The sequence below is a fragment of the Budorcas taxicolor genome, chromosome 7 (assembly GCF_023091745.1).
Source record: "Budorcas taxicolor isolate Tak-1 chromosome 7, Takin1.1, whole genome shotgun sequence".
In the NCBI taxonomy this organism is placed as follows: Eukaryota; Metazoa; Chordata; class Mammalia; order Artiodactyla; family Bovidae; genus Budorcas; species Budorcas taxicolor.
In genome coordinates this window covers 2,463,740-2,480,136 of record NC_068916.1, presented here as the reverse complement: position 1 = coordinate 2,480,136, position 16,397 = coordinate 2,463,740, and the positions used below count along the sequence as shown (strand labels likewise).

At 54.1% G+C, this 16,397-nt stretch overlaps 1 protein-coding gene across 1 annotated transcript in view; it reads right to left on the bottom strand.

Moving 5' to 3' along the window:
- The window catches only part of FLT4 (fms related receptor tyrosine kinase 4), a 39,362-nt gene extending 25,141 nt beyond the window's left edge, over nt 1-14,221 (bottom strand). The window contains exons 1-2 of the mRNA XM_052642570.1: nt 14,065-14,221; nt 448-544 (exon numbers count right to left, since the gene is read on the bottom strand). Coding sequence (XP_052498530.1) covers nt 448-544; nt 14,065-14,221 — 254 coding nt within the window. The remainder of the gene's footprint in view (nt 1-447; nt 545-14,064) is intronic.
- Nucleotides 14,222-16,397: the final 2,176 nt, after the last annotated feature.

Below are 16,397 nucleotides of genomic sequence, written 5' to 3'. Positions count from 1 at the left end.
GCCTCAGATTACAGCTGGGGCTGAAGGGAAGATAACAGCTTGGCGGTCTGTGCAGGTGGGTCTGGGGCCAGTGAAGGGTGGCAACCCAGCATCTGTGTGGGCTGACCTGGGGGTGGGCATGGGGTGGTCCGGGTCAGTACGTGTTGACTCAAGAATGGATGCAGGGTGATAGATCTGTGGTCCGGGAGACTGTGAGGGCTGGGTATGGGTGAAATGGGGTAGGGTGCAGGATGCCTGTGTCTACAGGGCAGGGGATGGTCTGTGCCTCTAGGAACCTATACTGAAGCCACCTGGGGGCACCCCTAAGCCTTGAGGCCTCTCTGCCTTGGGGTTGGGGTGCCGCCTTCTGAGTCCTTTGCCACCATCAGCTCCGCCTTCTGCAGTCTCCTTAGCCTGCTAGGTAGGAGGGACTCAGGCCCAAGCCCCCCCTGGGTGAGGGCTGAATACCTGCAGGAGATGGACAGGCTGTCACTGGAATCGATGACATATGTCTCTTCCGTGATGTTCAGGGCTGGTGGGGTCATGGAGTAGCCACTGGCCAGGCCTGGGTTGGGAGATAGGATTAGCGTGGGATTGGGTCATAAATTCACATGACGATATTGATCTGGTGCTGGCGGGCCCCTCTGCAGGGCAGGTGCTGCCTAGCCTTTCAGCCCAGAGCAGGACTGATACGATCCCCAGGAGCGGAGCTGCCGACATGAAGTCAACAGGGGAGACCACAGGCTTCCTCCTACATTAGGCGAAGCCTGCAGTACATTTCCTTGGCATTAAGACCCCCCTTAGCCACTGCTTTTGAGGGGGTCCTGCACAGCTCAGCCCCCCAAACATGCCCCAGACTGAGGCCTTGGTTTCTCCCTGGGATTCTTCCTGTGGCCTTGCCCTCTTCTACATCCCATGGAATCCATCTCACATGTGCTTGGTTCCATCAGTTTCTCTTTGCCCCCAAGGGACCTGCAGGCTGCCCTTGCCCCCCACTCCCTGCTCCCCCTGCCTCAGCCCCTCCATGACTCCAACAGGTCTAATCCCCAAACAGAGAACTGCCTCGCCTGGTTAAACACTGTCCTGTAGCCCTCCAGGACCCCAGCCCTGCTGCCCACGCGGCCTCTTAGTCTCCATCCTCCTCCCAGCAGGAGAGTGTTGCGTGCATGTGTACACATGTGTGTGCATCGGCATCTGTGGGCATAGCTCTGCGTCTATAGGACTGATAATGTGTGTGATTTTGTGCGTGTGTGTTACTGAGATGTCTGTGTGCGTGCGCATATGATCCTGGAGGAGGGTGGGAGCAGGCCCCAGGGGAGGTCTGGGCCTGGAACTCTGGCAGATGCATCCTGCCAGGACCATCCTGAGACAACAGGAAGTGAGGACTGTGTGGCTGGAGGCCCAGGGCTCTGTTCTGTCCCTCCCCTGAGTCCCTGTCCTCCTGGGGGGCACAGCCTGCTGCCCTGCCCTAGGTCCACAGGGCCAGTTCCTCTGCCCTCCCCAGTTCAGGTTCCTGAGGCTTAGAGTCTTGCCCTGGCAGCAAACTGTGAGAGGCAGACCTTGGAGGGATCCCCGCTATAGTTGGTTCTACATCACCCTGACCCCAAGCTGCCCTAGAAAGCAGCACAGGATGGCACACTCTGCACACCACGATCTCATTTCAGCATCACATGGACAAGATAGCTGCCAGGGTCTGGCCTCTTGCTGGCCAGACTTCTCTGTGTACTACACCACCACTGGTCAGAGGCAGACGGTCCTCATTGAGCATCTAATCTAACTAGCATCTAGTCCAGCCAGGGAACCTTTGGCCCTCCAGCCGGATTGCATGGCCAGCTGCTGGGACCACTATGCATTCTCTCCTTGGCTTGAATTCAGTGCACCCCCTCCTGGCACTCAGGATAGAGGCCCCACCCTGGGGTCCCCAGGAGGGAAAGTAGCAGGTCCATTCCTTCCCAGGGTGGGTTCCGGCTCCCCATCACACTGCCTCACCTAGCCCTGGGGCTGCTCAGGTGGAGAGGCCCCACTGTGGGAAGGATTCCTTCTGGTGGTGAGGGGCCGGGAGTCGATGCCAGGAGGACACCTCTAAGGTGGGTTTTGAAAGAGAAGTAGGATTTTCCAGGCAGAAGAATGTGAACAAAGCCACTCTACAAACTGGCTTCCGACCTGCAGAAGCGGAGGAGGGGCAGGGATGATGGACTTGGGTTTGGACGTGTGAAGGGTGAAAGAACCAGCTCCCAAGTGGACCACTCAGGGTTCAGGCCTGAGGCTGGCGTTTGGGCACCAGAGCAGCCAGGCAGCGGCCAGGACCTGTTTGCCCTGGGCCATTTGTGCCCCATTGTGAGGGCTGTAGTGTTATGCTGGGCTGGGAAGGCCAAGCTGGAGCCCGCTTCCCTGAGGCGCTCCTCCAAGGCATGCCCTTGGCACTAGAGCTATGGCAGTCGCCAGCCCAGCCTCCTTCGGCAGCTCTCCTTTGCTTCCAAGACAAAGTGGGGAGACCCCAGGCCTCTCCTGTCTGCCCACTCGTCTTCTTTCCAGCTTTATCGAGACATCTGAGAGGCACAGACTGCTCACTATTGTCCCAGAGTGCCAGACTTCATTCTGAAGTCTCTGTGTTCATTTTTTCACCCCGGACATTTGTACTTCCTTCCCTCCTGTGGATCTCCTTCTTTAGGTCCTAATTCACAAGTCCCTCTATAAGGGGCAGTCACTCAGGAGATACTCAGGCGGTGCTGGCCCCTAGGCTTATGGTGCTGGAACACTTACTAGACTAAATCATGGTTTTCTGGTCACATCTGAACAAAGACTGCATTTTATTCATCTTCCTAACCTTAGTACAAAAGAGGTACACACCCAAAACTGAGGATATGTACTCAAGAATACGTGGGCAAACTGGGAGACTGTGGAGCGACAGGGAGGACTGATGTGCTACAGTCTATGGGGTTGCAGAGTTGGACATGATTTGGTGAGGGAACAACAACAAATTCAAGAATGGCAGGATGAATGAAGGATGATCAGATGAATGAATGGATGAATATGTGGAAGGATGGTGGGCTGAGTGGCTGGATGGGGTATGGAGCCTACAGGAGCTTCCTCCCTAGAGGCTACCATACCACCAAAGGAAGCATCTGAATCACTGTGCTAAATGGGAGGTTCATCCATTATGCTTGCTGACCCTTTCACCCATCCTTTATTGCCACATGCCCTGAATTTCCCCAGTGCTCCTTTCCTCCGCCGCGCCGCCCCCCCGCCCCCCGCCCCCCGCCACCACTTCCCCTGGACCCTGTGTGAGCAGTGGTCTGCACTGTACACATCCCTGGCCTCCTCCATCCTTCCTGCCTTAACTGAAATCTGCATTTCTGAGGACACCGCTGTCCCTGGGGTGGTGACTGCTCCCCATTGCACACGTTGGAGAACTCCTTGTGGTCACTTCCCCTTCTCCAGCAGCACCGCCCGCTCCCCACTAAAGCTGTCATCAGCCCTGTCCTGGTCATTTCCCCTCATTCTCTGCTCCTGGCTCTCCAGGCCCCCCAACCTCAATCCAGGCCATTTCTCAGAACTTCGGCAGCCATAGGACTGAGTCACCAGCACCCCGCCTTTGTGGTCCTCATGTGCACTGTCCCCCGCCTCCCTGCAGCCCCTCACTTCCTGGGCATACCTGGGTCTTGGTCCACCCAGAAGCTGTCCCCATCAAGTGCCTATTTTCCTGTTCTTGCTTTGCTTCCTCCGTCTCCTGCTGAGTCTCACCAGGGCTAAGTCCTTCAACCTCATCAAAACGTCCAGGCCAGGAACCCCTCTGCACTGCCACCTCCTCCTGGCCCCACCCCTCTTCTGGCACTGCGTGGCCCACAGCTCATCATTCTGAATGCTCCCTTGCCCCTGCCTGCTTCCCCAGCCCGGCAGTGCCCATGTCCCTGAGAGGCTCAGCAAGCAGCACAAAGCCCAGGACCCGTGCTGACTCCCCTCTCTCCTGGTGGCAAAGCCTGACCGGCCTTGGGCTGAAGTCCAGGGCGGTCCCTCCTCCTTCCCTCTCAGCACTAATGAAGTAGAGGCATCAGATGGAGACCCCTCATCTTCCCACACTCAAATCCCACACCCTTCCCATACCCACATCTCTGACATTCCTGCTCCCAAGGCCAAGCCCTCCAACATGTCGGGGATCCCAACACCACCCCCCCCCCCCCCCCACATCTGACCTCTGCAGATCATTTCTTTCTTTTCTGGCTACCAACTTTCCTCTATGCAATCATCTCCCATCTTGTAAACAAACAAACAAATAAACAAAAACTCTCCACTTCCTTGATCCTATATTCCCTTCCCCTTTCCTACCCCCATTCATAGTAAAAATTCTCTTCGCTGCCTCCTTCCTTTCACATTTGCTCATCTTCCCACAGAGGGCAGCCTCCCTCTACTCCCTGAAGCCACTGGCAAGGTATCCTGTAGCCTCTGTGCCGCTGCAGGAGGCTCTCCAGGGCAGAGAGCAGAGCTGTCCCCTCTTCTGCTAGCTTCTGTGAGCTCACCCTCCTCCCCTTGTCTTCCATCCCTTCTGCCCAGCACCAAATACTGTTGCTCTTAAGTGGTCATGTATTAGGTTGGCCAAAAAGTCCATTCAGGTTATTCCATACGATCATATGGAAAAACCTGAACAACATTTTTGGCTGACCCAGTACTTATAAAATCTCTGCCTCCAGCCCAGAGCCCCTTCTCTCAACTGCAGCTTTAAGGGACAAAATCATGCTTAAATTTCATCAGTGACATTCCACTATACTTCAAGGAACATCCAAACCTCTGACTGTGGCCTGCCCATCACCCCCTTTCCATACCCTCTTGACCAGGAGGTGTGACCACTCTGGCCTCCTGCTCTTGTCTTCCAGCCCCCGTGGCCCCAGGCTGTTCCATAGCACGCCATGCTCCTTCCTACCCCACGCTTTTACACACACCACTCCTCCTGATGAGCCTCTGCTCACATGCCTTGTACAGCCAGGCCCTTCTCACTTTCAGGCCTCAGCTTAGAGATGGCCTCTGCACGCCCACCCCCAAAACCTATTCTTGTCATAATATGTAATTTTGTTATTTACTTAGGTTATGTTTTTCCATTTCCTCTCCTAGACAATACGTTTCAATGGGGTAAGGACCCAAACAGTCCCTTTTCCAGCCCACTCCATGCCTAGCACCGCACTTGACACAGAGCCGAGGCTCCATAAACCCTTGTTGAATGAATAAACAAATGGACAGATGAACAAAAGGACAAATGAGTGGATGGATGGAAGGATGGATGGGTGGATGGGTAGAAATGTGGAAAAAAGAAAGGGTGGCTAGATGGAAGGACAGATGGACAGTCAGATGGAGGGATGGGGAGAAAGACGAATGGACGGATGGAGAGAAGGATGAATGAATGGCTGACTGAATGAATGGTTGGTTGGCTAAACAAACCTCTGCAGTCAACCTTTGGGTTAAAACTCTGTCAAACCTTGTGACTTTGTGAAAGATTCCAGTTTTAAAGGCCAGGTCCCCTGGTGACCATGAATAGCCCAGACTGCTCCGCAGCTGGGGGCGATTCAGGCCTGTGCTCCCATGCCTGAGGCTCTATACTGCCCAGCCCCCACACGCAACCCCAAAGAAGGCGCATCCTTCCTGCCTGGCTGTTGTCTGTCCCCGCTGTCCTTCCCTTCCCGAAGCAGGAAGCACTGTCATCCCGGCCTCTGCTGCACTCCCCCTGCCTTCCTGTTCCTGGCCCAGGAACTGGCTTCTTCCTTCCCCTGGCCAGCAGCCCTGGCCCCCTGGCCTGAGCAGAGCAGTCAGGGTAGGCGCCAGGCCGAGGTCAAGGGGCCAGAGTGCATCCCTCCTCTTCCCTGTGCTGCCAGCAGCCTTGGGCAGGGGGGCCCTGGGGTCAGCCGCAGGTGCTGGCCAGCACACCGGCATCCTGGGCGAGGGCAGACAGCAGGGTGGGAAGGCCGGCGGGCTAGATGCTGACCGCGTCCCAGCACTTGGCGCCTCATTTGATCCTTACACTTACTGGAAGGGAGGGACGGGTTGGGAGTCCAGTCAACAGGGAGGACACCGAGGCTCCAGCCTCCACGTCAGCGGTAGGCAGCAGCTGTGCAGGAGCCCAAGTCTGCCCAAGTCCAGGCCCGTCCCTGCCTGGGACCCAGCCCTCACACTTCTCCGTCTCCTCCTCTCCATTGCCACCGCTAGTGCCAGTCTCCTGACCTCTCTGCTTCCTAGCAGTCTCCTCCCTGGCCTCCAATTTGTCCCTCAGCCCAAAGGACACCTTCCCTGGCTCCTTGTGGCCCTCCGGATCTGTAAAGGCCCTTGGCCAGGCCTCCAGAGCTCTGCCCTGCCCCACTGGCCCCCTTCCTGGCCAGTTTCACCTCCCAGTGCTTCTGCCACACAGTCAGGATATCAGCTACACCCAACGTCCCCCGCTGAGCACCCCAGGCACTCATCTACCACACAGGAAAGGGCTGTATCATTGAGTGGCTCCTGAGGGCCAGGATGTCACTGGGCCACGTCTCTGTCCTGAGGCCCAGCACAGCCAACCCAGGCCCATGATGTCAGGATGGTGCTCCAGCTCGGGGGTGCCATTCCACCTCTGGCAGTGTGTGGCAGTAGTGGTTTTTGCATTTGGCAATTTCCTATTTCAGGCCCTGTCATGATCACCCAGTGGGTAAGAGGGGCTGTACAGCAGTTCTGGTAGTCAGATCCATGGTCTCCTGAGCAGCTGTGCCCTGCAGACTGGAGGCAAGCTGAGAGGGAAGCACCGGGGCTAGGTGAGGCCAGGTGGGGGCTCTGTGCAGCAGTCCCAGGGCTCAGCCAAGCTGGAGAGCCTGCTCTCCCTTCACTCTTAGGGCCGGGCTTGTGCACTGACCTCGGGGGAAGGCTCACGGCGTGTTCTGCCTTGGCGTTCTCCCCAGCTCCAAGTAGATGGCAGTCTCTGTGCTTCCAGAGAACAAGGGTGAGGGCATCAGAGAACAAGGGTGAGGGCATCTGTCCTCCTGCCTCCCGCCCTGCGGGGCTGAGAAGGCTAAGCCGGGAGGGGCTGTTCAGAGAGAGTGCTCAGCCCTGAGAGCCCAGCTGTGTTCCCGCCAGTGTCACTCTGACTGTATGACCTTGGGCAAGTCACTTCCCCCAATCCACACTTATGACATGAGAATTGTCCCCAGGATCACTGAGTACCACACACCACAAATAACGTACTATCACACGAAGAACAGTGGTAAGATATGCTGTTGCGGGCTGAGGCACACTGAGAGCCTCTTCCAGCTTTGGAAAAGCTTTGCCTTTCACAGCTGGAGCAGCTACTGTGATTTGGTGCTCTGGCCACAGTGCCAAGGTTTGGGGCGATCAGATAAAGTCTTACCAGTGGAAGGGAGTGTTCACATGAGTTGAAAAGGACTTTGTAGAATGAATAAGAAATCACTGGTCCAGGAGGAGGGCGCAGAGGGCAGAGGGCCCTGTGGCAGAGTGCTGGTGACCTTGGGCTGTCAGGCAGGCAGAGCTGTCAGGGCGGCGGTGCACAGCTGGGGCAACAGGCCCCAGAGTGGGGCCACGGGTCACAGGCCTAGCCGTAGGCTCTTGGCAGGCTCATTTAACTGGAGCCCTGCTCAAGGTGTGCTTCCTCCTCCTAGAGTTGGTCCCAAGACTTCAAGCCCACCTCTGAGCTCCCCCACCCTCCCTGGCAGCTCTCCTGAGCTCCAGCCCTGGGGGGCTCTGCTTCCCAGATGTTTCCTGCCAAGTGCCCCCAGCCCTAAGACCTAGACCATCCCCACTACTGAGGAGGGCAAGGAGCCACAGGGCAGCACAGAAGTGTCCCCGAGCCCAGATAAGCAAGCATTTAAAGGGTAGAGAATTCCCAGTATTGGCAAGGCTGTGAGCAAACAGGCACTCACAGAAATGAAAATTATGCTCATTCACTTTGACCCTCAAATTCTGCTTACTCCAATACATCCTGTTACGACAACAGACAACAAGCGCAAACACTTTCTGTATGCCAGCACAGCCTACACACTTGTGCGTACCACACCCCTCTATTGCCCCCCTGAAAGAAGAAAGTGAAAATGTTAGTTACTCAGTCATGTCCAGCTCTTTGTGACCCCATGGACTGTAGCCTGCCAGGTTCCTCGGTCCATGGAATTCTCCAAGCGAAAATACTGAAGTGGGTAGCCATTCCCTTCTCCAAGGGATCTTCCCAACCCAGGGATCGAACCCAGGTCTCCTGCACTGCAGGCAGATTCTTTACCATCTGAACCACCAGGGAAGCCCCCTGAGGTGGGTACTATCCTGATCATTTTGCAGATGAAAAAACTAAGACACAGAGGTTAAGTTAACTAGTCAGAGATTACCTTTGGGTGACAAGATTATGGAAACTGCTGTTTACTCTATACCTTCTCAGAACCAGCATCAACAGCAGAGTGGCTGGAAGCCCCAGGGTCGCTTCTCGCCTCTCCCTACCACCCTGGCAAAGTGCTTTGCACTCCCAGAGCTCCAGCATTGAGCAGCAGATGTCCTCTAGCCTGAGTGCGACCCCTTGATGTTCTGGGACTGCCCTTTTCAGCCCCTTTCCTTGCAATCCGACTGTCTGGCCAGCCTCAGTGTCCCATCCCTGGGTTACCACTCTTTCGTCTCCCCACTAGTCCAGGCCTTTCGCAGTGGTTAGAGGATCCTTTGAGAACACAAATCCTTCTTCTACCTAAAACCATTTCCTGCCTCTCTGCTGCTTGGAGATGGAATCTGAGTTTCTCATATGACTCTCTAGTCACTCTTGTCACTTGCCTGGTACCTGCTCCAGCCCTAGGCTTGCATTTTTAGGTTCCTGGGAGCCTCTCTGCACATTTCCACAGCTTCATGCAGCAGCCTGACTGATTACACTCAACAGTTCCTCAATGCAAGGATTAGATCCTTTCCAGGGTGCCATCACCAGTATGGGACTTGGCCCTGGATTGCTCTTGACTGGCTTTGAGGATCCAGGGAACAAAATTAGAGTGCACAGCGTGTGGGCGAAGGTGGAGGTGGGGATGGAGGGCAGAGGTCCTGCATTGAAGCACGCACACCTGTCAGGGGCAGATCCAGGGGGAAGCAACGTGTCTAGTGGCATGCTGGTTTTGAAAGCTCTCTGGGGCATCTAGGTGAAAATGTCCACGAGGTGGTCAGCAATTTAGGACCCCACATGCCCACCTTGCTGGAATATGGACACACCAGCTATGCCTGCCACTTCCTACTCCTTAGCCCTTATGCCATGTGGCACCAGACCCCAGACACCTGTCACTTCCCTCAAAGCTGCTCTGACAATCTAATGAGCCATTTCACTCCTCTAATTTTCTAATTAATTTTACTAATCTCCAAAATGAGGACAATAGCCTATGTCACAAGGTTAAAATCTTCACACACCCTGTGTGGAGAGATTTGATTAACCATTTCAGACTGAGGTGGAACTCACTGGTAGTGTGTGCGCACATCTGTGTATGTGTGTGTGTGCGTAAGTGATGCTTCACACAAACAAAACTTCATTAGGTAGAATTCTGAAGAGCTTTGAGGATGGTGTTTAGGTTGGATAAGGATGAGAGTCTCCCGTGAACCTACCCTAAAGCTTAGATTCTGTGCTCCTGGGGCACACAAGGGGTGGGGAATGAAGCTCTCTTCCTGCCCCAGTAGATTCCTCCCACTTGGTGCAGCATCACCTTCTGCCTGAAATTCTTAGCAGCCTCTCGCATGTATGTGGAGCAGAAGAAAGCTCACACACTGAGACTGTGGTGTGGGTGCAGGCTAGGTGGATATGGGGCTCGGGCTCCTCTTGGAGGAGGCCCTCTAGCAGGAGGGCCTGTACCACCAGCCCAAGGGGACTGAGGAAGGCTCAGATCTGTGTTTCAGAGTGGTCTTGCTAAAGCAATTTTTGGAAGCAGGGAGTTTTGGAGAGGCTGAGTGGGACTGTAGGCTGCTTGAGTATCCTCAAGGGGTGAGATGGGGGAAGAGCACCCTAGTAGGTGCAGGGTGCCCCGTGCAGCAGTCATGGGTGCAGCCAGCTTTACCAGGCAGTTGCCCTGGCCTTTCTGGGGTCAGGGCTCTGCTCTGTGGCGGCAGGACGGGCAGTGTTATCAGACAGCCCAGCTGGCTCAGAGGTGGCCCCCCAGTGCTGCTAAATCTGGGCCACGGGCTCCTGCTGCAGGAAGAGGGAACGCAGGCAGGATGTCCTCTCCTGTGGCCGGCAAGTCCTTTCCCATGAACCCATGCTGACCTCACTGGCCACGTGGCGGGGCTCCCCCACTTGCCACCCTGACTTGTGCGTGCTCACGGGGCCACCCGCACCCCATCCGGCCCTCGGAGATGGGGGTGGCCGGGGACACTGGAGCCAGGCAGGGCTGTGCCTCTTTCGGGCCACACCCAGCCTCAGTGGCAGCCAGTCCCAAAGCCTGCATCTTCCTGCTCCTAGACTTCTCCTTTCAGTGTGACCGGAAAACGGAGATCCCAGAGGAAGCCAGTGTCTGAAAAGGATCGAAACTCAGGAATCCCTGGCTCCAGCTGGACACGTTGGCCATGTCTTGTTCAGAGGTCGGTGCAAGGAGTGTGGGAGTCTCTGGACTCCTCTCCCTACCCATCCCCCTTCACCAAGGGATATCTCAGGACTGTGGGGCACAGACTAGGTCCTAGCGGAAAGAAATCTGCATGGTGGGGGGAAACACCAAAATGGCAGCAGGAGGGGTGTAAGCTAGATGCAGGAAAAACCTTCCCCTCATGACTGAGACCCCACTTAATTTCCCCGGATTCCCTGACTTCCCTCTATCATATCACACTCCCAACTTTCTTCCTTCCTGCCTTTGACTGGAGGCCCTGCCTCCCCAGTGGAACGCCTCATTTTCCCCATCTCCTCCTCTTCTCAGGGTTCCCTGCTGGTAAACAATTTCATGATCTATTCTGCCACTTCAGCCAGAGACTGGCACTCGTCCCTCTCTCTCCACCATCCCTGCTGCCTCCTTCCCTGGTATATCTCCTGGGTGCACCTGCAGCCTCCTTGTTGTGGCCTTGCATCTGCTCTTGCCCCTCTGGCGATGCCTTCAGGGGAGTCTGACCATGTGGCTCCCCGCTACACCCCCCACCACTTCCAGGTGTGCCGCTAGCTCCTGCGTCTCCATTTCCTGTCTCTTCCACCCCATTGCTCTGCCCCCAGGACTTTAGCCTCATCTGATCACCATCTGACTTTTCTGTCTCTGGGCCTGTGAGGCAGTCTTTGTCCTACTTGGAACCCCTTTCCTGGAGTCTGCAGACCCCTCAAGGAAGCTCCAAGCTGGAAGCAACTTGGTGGAGCCCACACCACCAGCTGGACCACACTGGGCTCACTGAGCACTATCACCCCTGGGCTATGATGTCATGTTTGTGCCCCTGCAAGTCTGGCACTTGAGAAGCTCCTGCAGAATGGACTTGGTCCAAATCTTCCCTTTGCCACCCTGAGCAGACACTATAGCTTTCACCTTGCACAGGACTATAGTCCCCTTCGCTGGTTAGGCTGCCTGCCACTGCCTGGGGGTCAGGGTGGGGGTGGCACAGCAAGGAGATGGCCAGACAGTCCCCTTGTCACACCTCATGCCCAGCCTGGCGCCTGGTCATGTGGACACTGTGCTGTGGGGAGGCAGAGTCCTTCGGCCACACTGACCCAGTGCCTCCAGCATGCTGGGTCTGTGAGCACACCTGTATGTGAGTCCTCAGAGCACTGAGCTAAGGCCAGTGCTGTACCTGCACTGACTCACGTGCTCGCCCCTCTCCCACACCTCTGTCCACACCTGGCTCTGGCTCAGGGCTGAGGAGCAGGGATGGGAAAGAGCTGGGATGGTCATGAGTGTCTCAGCCGTGGCAGGAACCAGTATCTTCATGGCTGGCCAACCAAGCTTCCTGGCAATTGCCTCCTTCCCCACATGCCCCTGAGCTGACTGCCCACCGTTCAGAGGCACAGACAGCCTCTCTAGAGTCTAAGCCCCAAGAGATAAAGCCTGTAGGAGGTGGCCTCTGCCATCTGCCTTCTCTAGAGGGACACGATTGGGGTAAGGAGTCCAGCCCCAAGCACAGCCCCTCAGAGCTTGTCAGCTTGTTGCAGTGCTATGTGTGGGCAAACTGAGGCATAAGGAAAGGAAGGGAGGGGTCCAGGCAACACAGCAAGTTTAGGGGTAGAGCCAGGAAGGATCCAACTCTGGAACAAGTACCACATCTCTGAAGGTCGCCTTCAGGCCAGGCTGCTCACCTGCCAGCATGTGGCCTCCCACTGGGGCTGCACTGGAATGTCTGTGCTTCTGCTCCAGCACCCCCATCAGTCTAGGGGCTTCTCAGGTCCTCTTCAGCCCCAAAGTGGGTGGCACAAGTATAAGGCTCAGGGACTGTGGCAATGGTCTACTCTCAACAGGTGATCTCCCTACCAGCCGTGCCCTGGTCCAGCCAAGGCCATCCCCCTCCACGGGCCCCTTAGCTTCATTCTTTCTCTTCTCCCTCACTGCCCAACTTTGGTAAGAATCACCTGTACTCACTGCAAGACTGACTCATCCCCCCTCTGTCTGCCACCTTGCACTCTGCTCTACTCAGGAGCACCAGGACGTGAGTCTCTCCTGGTTTTCCTTACACTCTGCACGTTGGATGTTTTCTGTCTCCCTGGAAGCCTCTCGCTCTCTGGTCCCCTCTTTGGGGAAGATGGTCCCATCCTGGGACAGCTTCCTCTTCAGCCGCTCTCCTGAGCCTTGGACACTATACCCACGGCCTGCTGGATGTCTTCTCCAGGTGGGATATCCCACTCAGCCCTGAAGTCCAACCACGGCACGGGTGCAGGGGAGCAAAGAAGGGCCAAGAGGCAGCCCCTCTGCTCAGACCTGCCCTGACTTGGAGGCCAGAAGTTGTCTTCTTCCATCCTCCTCCCCCTAGGTTCACCCACACTTCCCTTCACTCCACTCTCCCCAGCCCTTCAGCCCATATAGACACAGAGAATGGGGTTCTTGTATCCCAAAGACCTGGGTTGAACATGTCCTTTACTACTGGCTTCCTGAGGACTTTGGGGGAAGTTAGCCCTGTCCTTGGTTCAAGTGTTCCCGTTTGTAAAAAGGGTCTAACATTTCCTTGTGAGGATTAAAAGAAATGAAACATGTAAAGCCAGTATTCAAAGCCAACAGTGTTTAAAAATAGAGGTATCCATTTCTCCCTTCAGATCTTTCAGAACTACTCCCTCAGACACTGGGGACCCATGATCGGTCCTCCGCCCTCTGACCCCCAGGGTCACTGGATCTCTCATGGGCTTCCAGCTCATCTGCCTCTCATTCCTGATGCTTTCCCCCTGACATCTGCAAATAGCCACCCCTCCCTCAGTCCCCAAACTCTCTTCCCTCCGATCGCTCAGAGGCAACCTTTGGTCATGTTCCCATCACCTGTTTCCACACTGCCTCTCCTGTGTTGAAGACCCTTCTTTGCAGCCCCTGCCTTATGATCCTTAGCTTGGCCATCCAGGGTGCTACCCCCCAAATATGGCGAGGGCCGGCCTTCTGCCTCTCCTGCCATGCTGATCACTTACGAGCTGCTGACTCAAGATCAGCCTCAAAATCCAACAACTGCGCCCAGTTTTCCCGGACTACGCCTGATTCCCTCCATCCCTTGGGACTGCTCCATCCCAGCAGTCCTTGGCCTGGGGAAAGTGAACAGCAACCAGAGTTCCCTCAGGAATGCTGACCTCGAGCGCAGACTAGAGTCGCGGGGAGGTGCGCCTCCGGGACTACGACCCGGCTGGGACTGCAACCTCTGCGCTGGGGGACAACCTCAGTGCGCGCGGATCGCAGGATAGAGGAGTGCGGTGCCCCGACTCCGCAGAAAAGCGTGTAAGCAAGCGAAGGATCCAGGCTGAGGTTGCAGCGCGAAGGGGCCCGGGTCCCAGGCAGCTGAACCATAGCCCGTGGAGTGAAGAGGAGAAGCAATCTCCACGCTGCTGGGCTGCCCCGCGGCCCGTCCTCTCCCTTTCCTCATCCCGGCAAGCCCGGCCCGACTCTCTGTGCTCCTTCCGGGATCTGAATTCCTGGCTCTCAACCCTGTCTCCCCTCGTGCCCAAGGGTCCCGCGGGCCCCGTCCCCCGACCGGTCTCGCGTCCGTGCAGTCCCACCATTTGCCCAGGGAAAGCGTCCCCGCTCGTGGCCAGCTGCGCACTGGGGCCGGCGGAGGGCTCACCACGCTCGTTGTCGAGCAGTCCGAGGCAGAGCCACAGGCGCAGGCACAACGCGGCACCCCGCTGCATCTCCGGCCGCGGTGGCGCGGATCAAACGTGCGACCGCAGCTCTCGCTTGAGTGTGGGCGCGAGGCACCGCGCAGGCGGGGCCGGGGCGGGGCTGCGGCCGGGGCGGGGCTCCCGCGGCGGCCTTGGCATCGAAAAGCAGCCCTCGCACCTCTTAGGACCGCCCTCTAGCCTAGGAGACTGCCGCAGAGATGTGAGGGTGCTGGTGGGAGGGAAGGCTGGTCCGTGCCCCACTTCCGAGTCAACCGCAACCCTTCAGGTTGGCCATTGTGAGTTAAAAAGGGCATGAACCCAGCCGCCAAGATTGGACAAAACGTGGCAGCACGTATTTTTCTGTAATTTTCTTCAGTTAATAAATACTATGTTTAAAGTAGGAAAAAGAAGAAAGCAATATAATTTAAAATAGCAATATATCAAATCTTTGAGACCATTCAGTAAACTTTATCTTACCGCCTACGTGGTGTAGATGGAGACTGTACCCTTGGGCCAGGCACCCAGTATAACTAACCTCCATCCTGCAGGCATGTCCTCTTTAGATTTCCTCCAAATAGTTTTGCTCTGAGCTCATTCATAAGTCCTTTCATCAGGTGACAGTTTGCTCTCTGACTTGGCAACCCTTTCATAGACTTCCTTTCTCTTTTCAGTTCTGTCTCTAGATTTTTCCTATTTAAAAACAAATCCCATGAGCATGACTGTCTCCCTCTTCTGCTTTCATAATCACACTTTTACTATACCTCCCCCTACCACCTGCAAAAGTCTATTCATCCTTGTCAAAAACCATTGTTGAAAACAATTGTTACTAAATCTCTAATGCAAGAAAGAATGGAACTTAAGTTGTAATCATATATGGAATATTTAATAAATAATGTGAAAGGTAGGCAACCAAATAAATGAAGTTAGATCCTTTTCCTCAACCACAAGTTGCTTTTCTTTCAACTTTTGTTGTTAGTTTTAACATATTGAAATTTGGTTTTAATATATTGTATTTAGTTTAAATATGTTGATATATAATCAATATATTATAAATGAGAATTTTAAAGCAAACACTTCTGTTTCAGTCCCACAGATTAAAGAATATAAAATGGCACAAGCTTTCCAGAAGCTTGCCCTTTCTCCTCCTTAACCCCCAAATCCTGGCTTTATCATTTCCCTGCTTTTCTTTATCATTTTATTTCCCAGATATATTTTGCTTGTTTTTAACCTTGTTTAAATGGATTCATTGCATAATCTTTTGCTCAGCATCTTTTGTGAGATTCATGTGTATTGCTATGAAGACCTATGAAAAAGTGAGTGTTAGTCTTGTCTGACTCTTTGTGACCTCATGGACTGTAGCCCACCAGGCTCCTCTGTCCATGGAATTCTCCAGGCAAGGATACTGGAGGGGGTTGCCATTTCCTTCTCTAGGGGATCTTCCTGACCCGGGATTGAACCTAGGTCCCCTGCATTGCAGGAACTTTACACACTGAGCCACTGGGCATGCCCTATACTTCACTGAAGACCAACACTTCACTCATTTTCACTGATGCATAGTCTTCTGTGTGATACAACACAGTTCATTTGTGCACCTACTGTTGATGGAAGTTTGAGTTGTTACCAGTTTCCAACTTTTCTGCTACAAACATATGTTTTTTGGTATACATGTGCCCTGTTTTCTAAGTTACATGTACAAGAGTGACACTACTAGATTTCTTCTACTTTGTAGTTGGTACCAACTATTCTTCCTTTATTTGTACATTTTGCACTGTGATTAGTTCCCTGTGTTCCACACCTTCACTGACACATATGTCAGTTTTAATTTTCGAATTTAGCCATTTTAATTGATTTGTAGTGGCATCTCTTTATGGTTTTCACTAGATTTTCCCTAATTAATGTTGAATTTGAGAACATTTTTTATAATTTTCCATTTGAATGTCAAGTCTTTTGCTTCTTAGCACCTCCTATTGTCTTTTTTGTATTGATTTGTAGGTTTTTTTTTCTTTTGGCTGCTGAAATGTTTTAATCTATTTTTTTAAACTTTTATTTTGTATTGGGGTGTAGCCAGTTAACAAACAATGCAATGTTGTGATAGTTTTAGGTGAACAGTGAGGGGACTCAGCCATATATATATATATACATATACATGTATATATATACATACATATATATATAGACTCCCCCAAACTCCCCTCCCATCCAGACT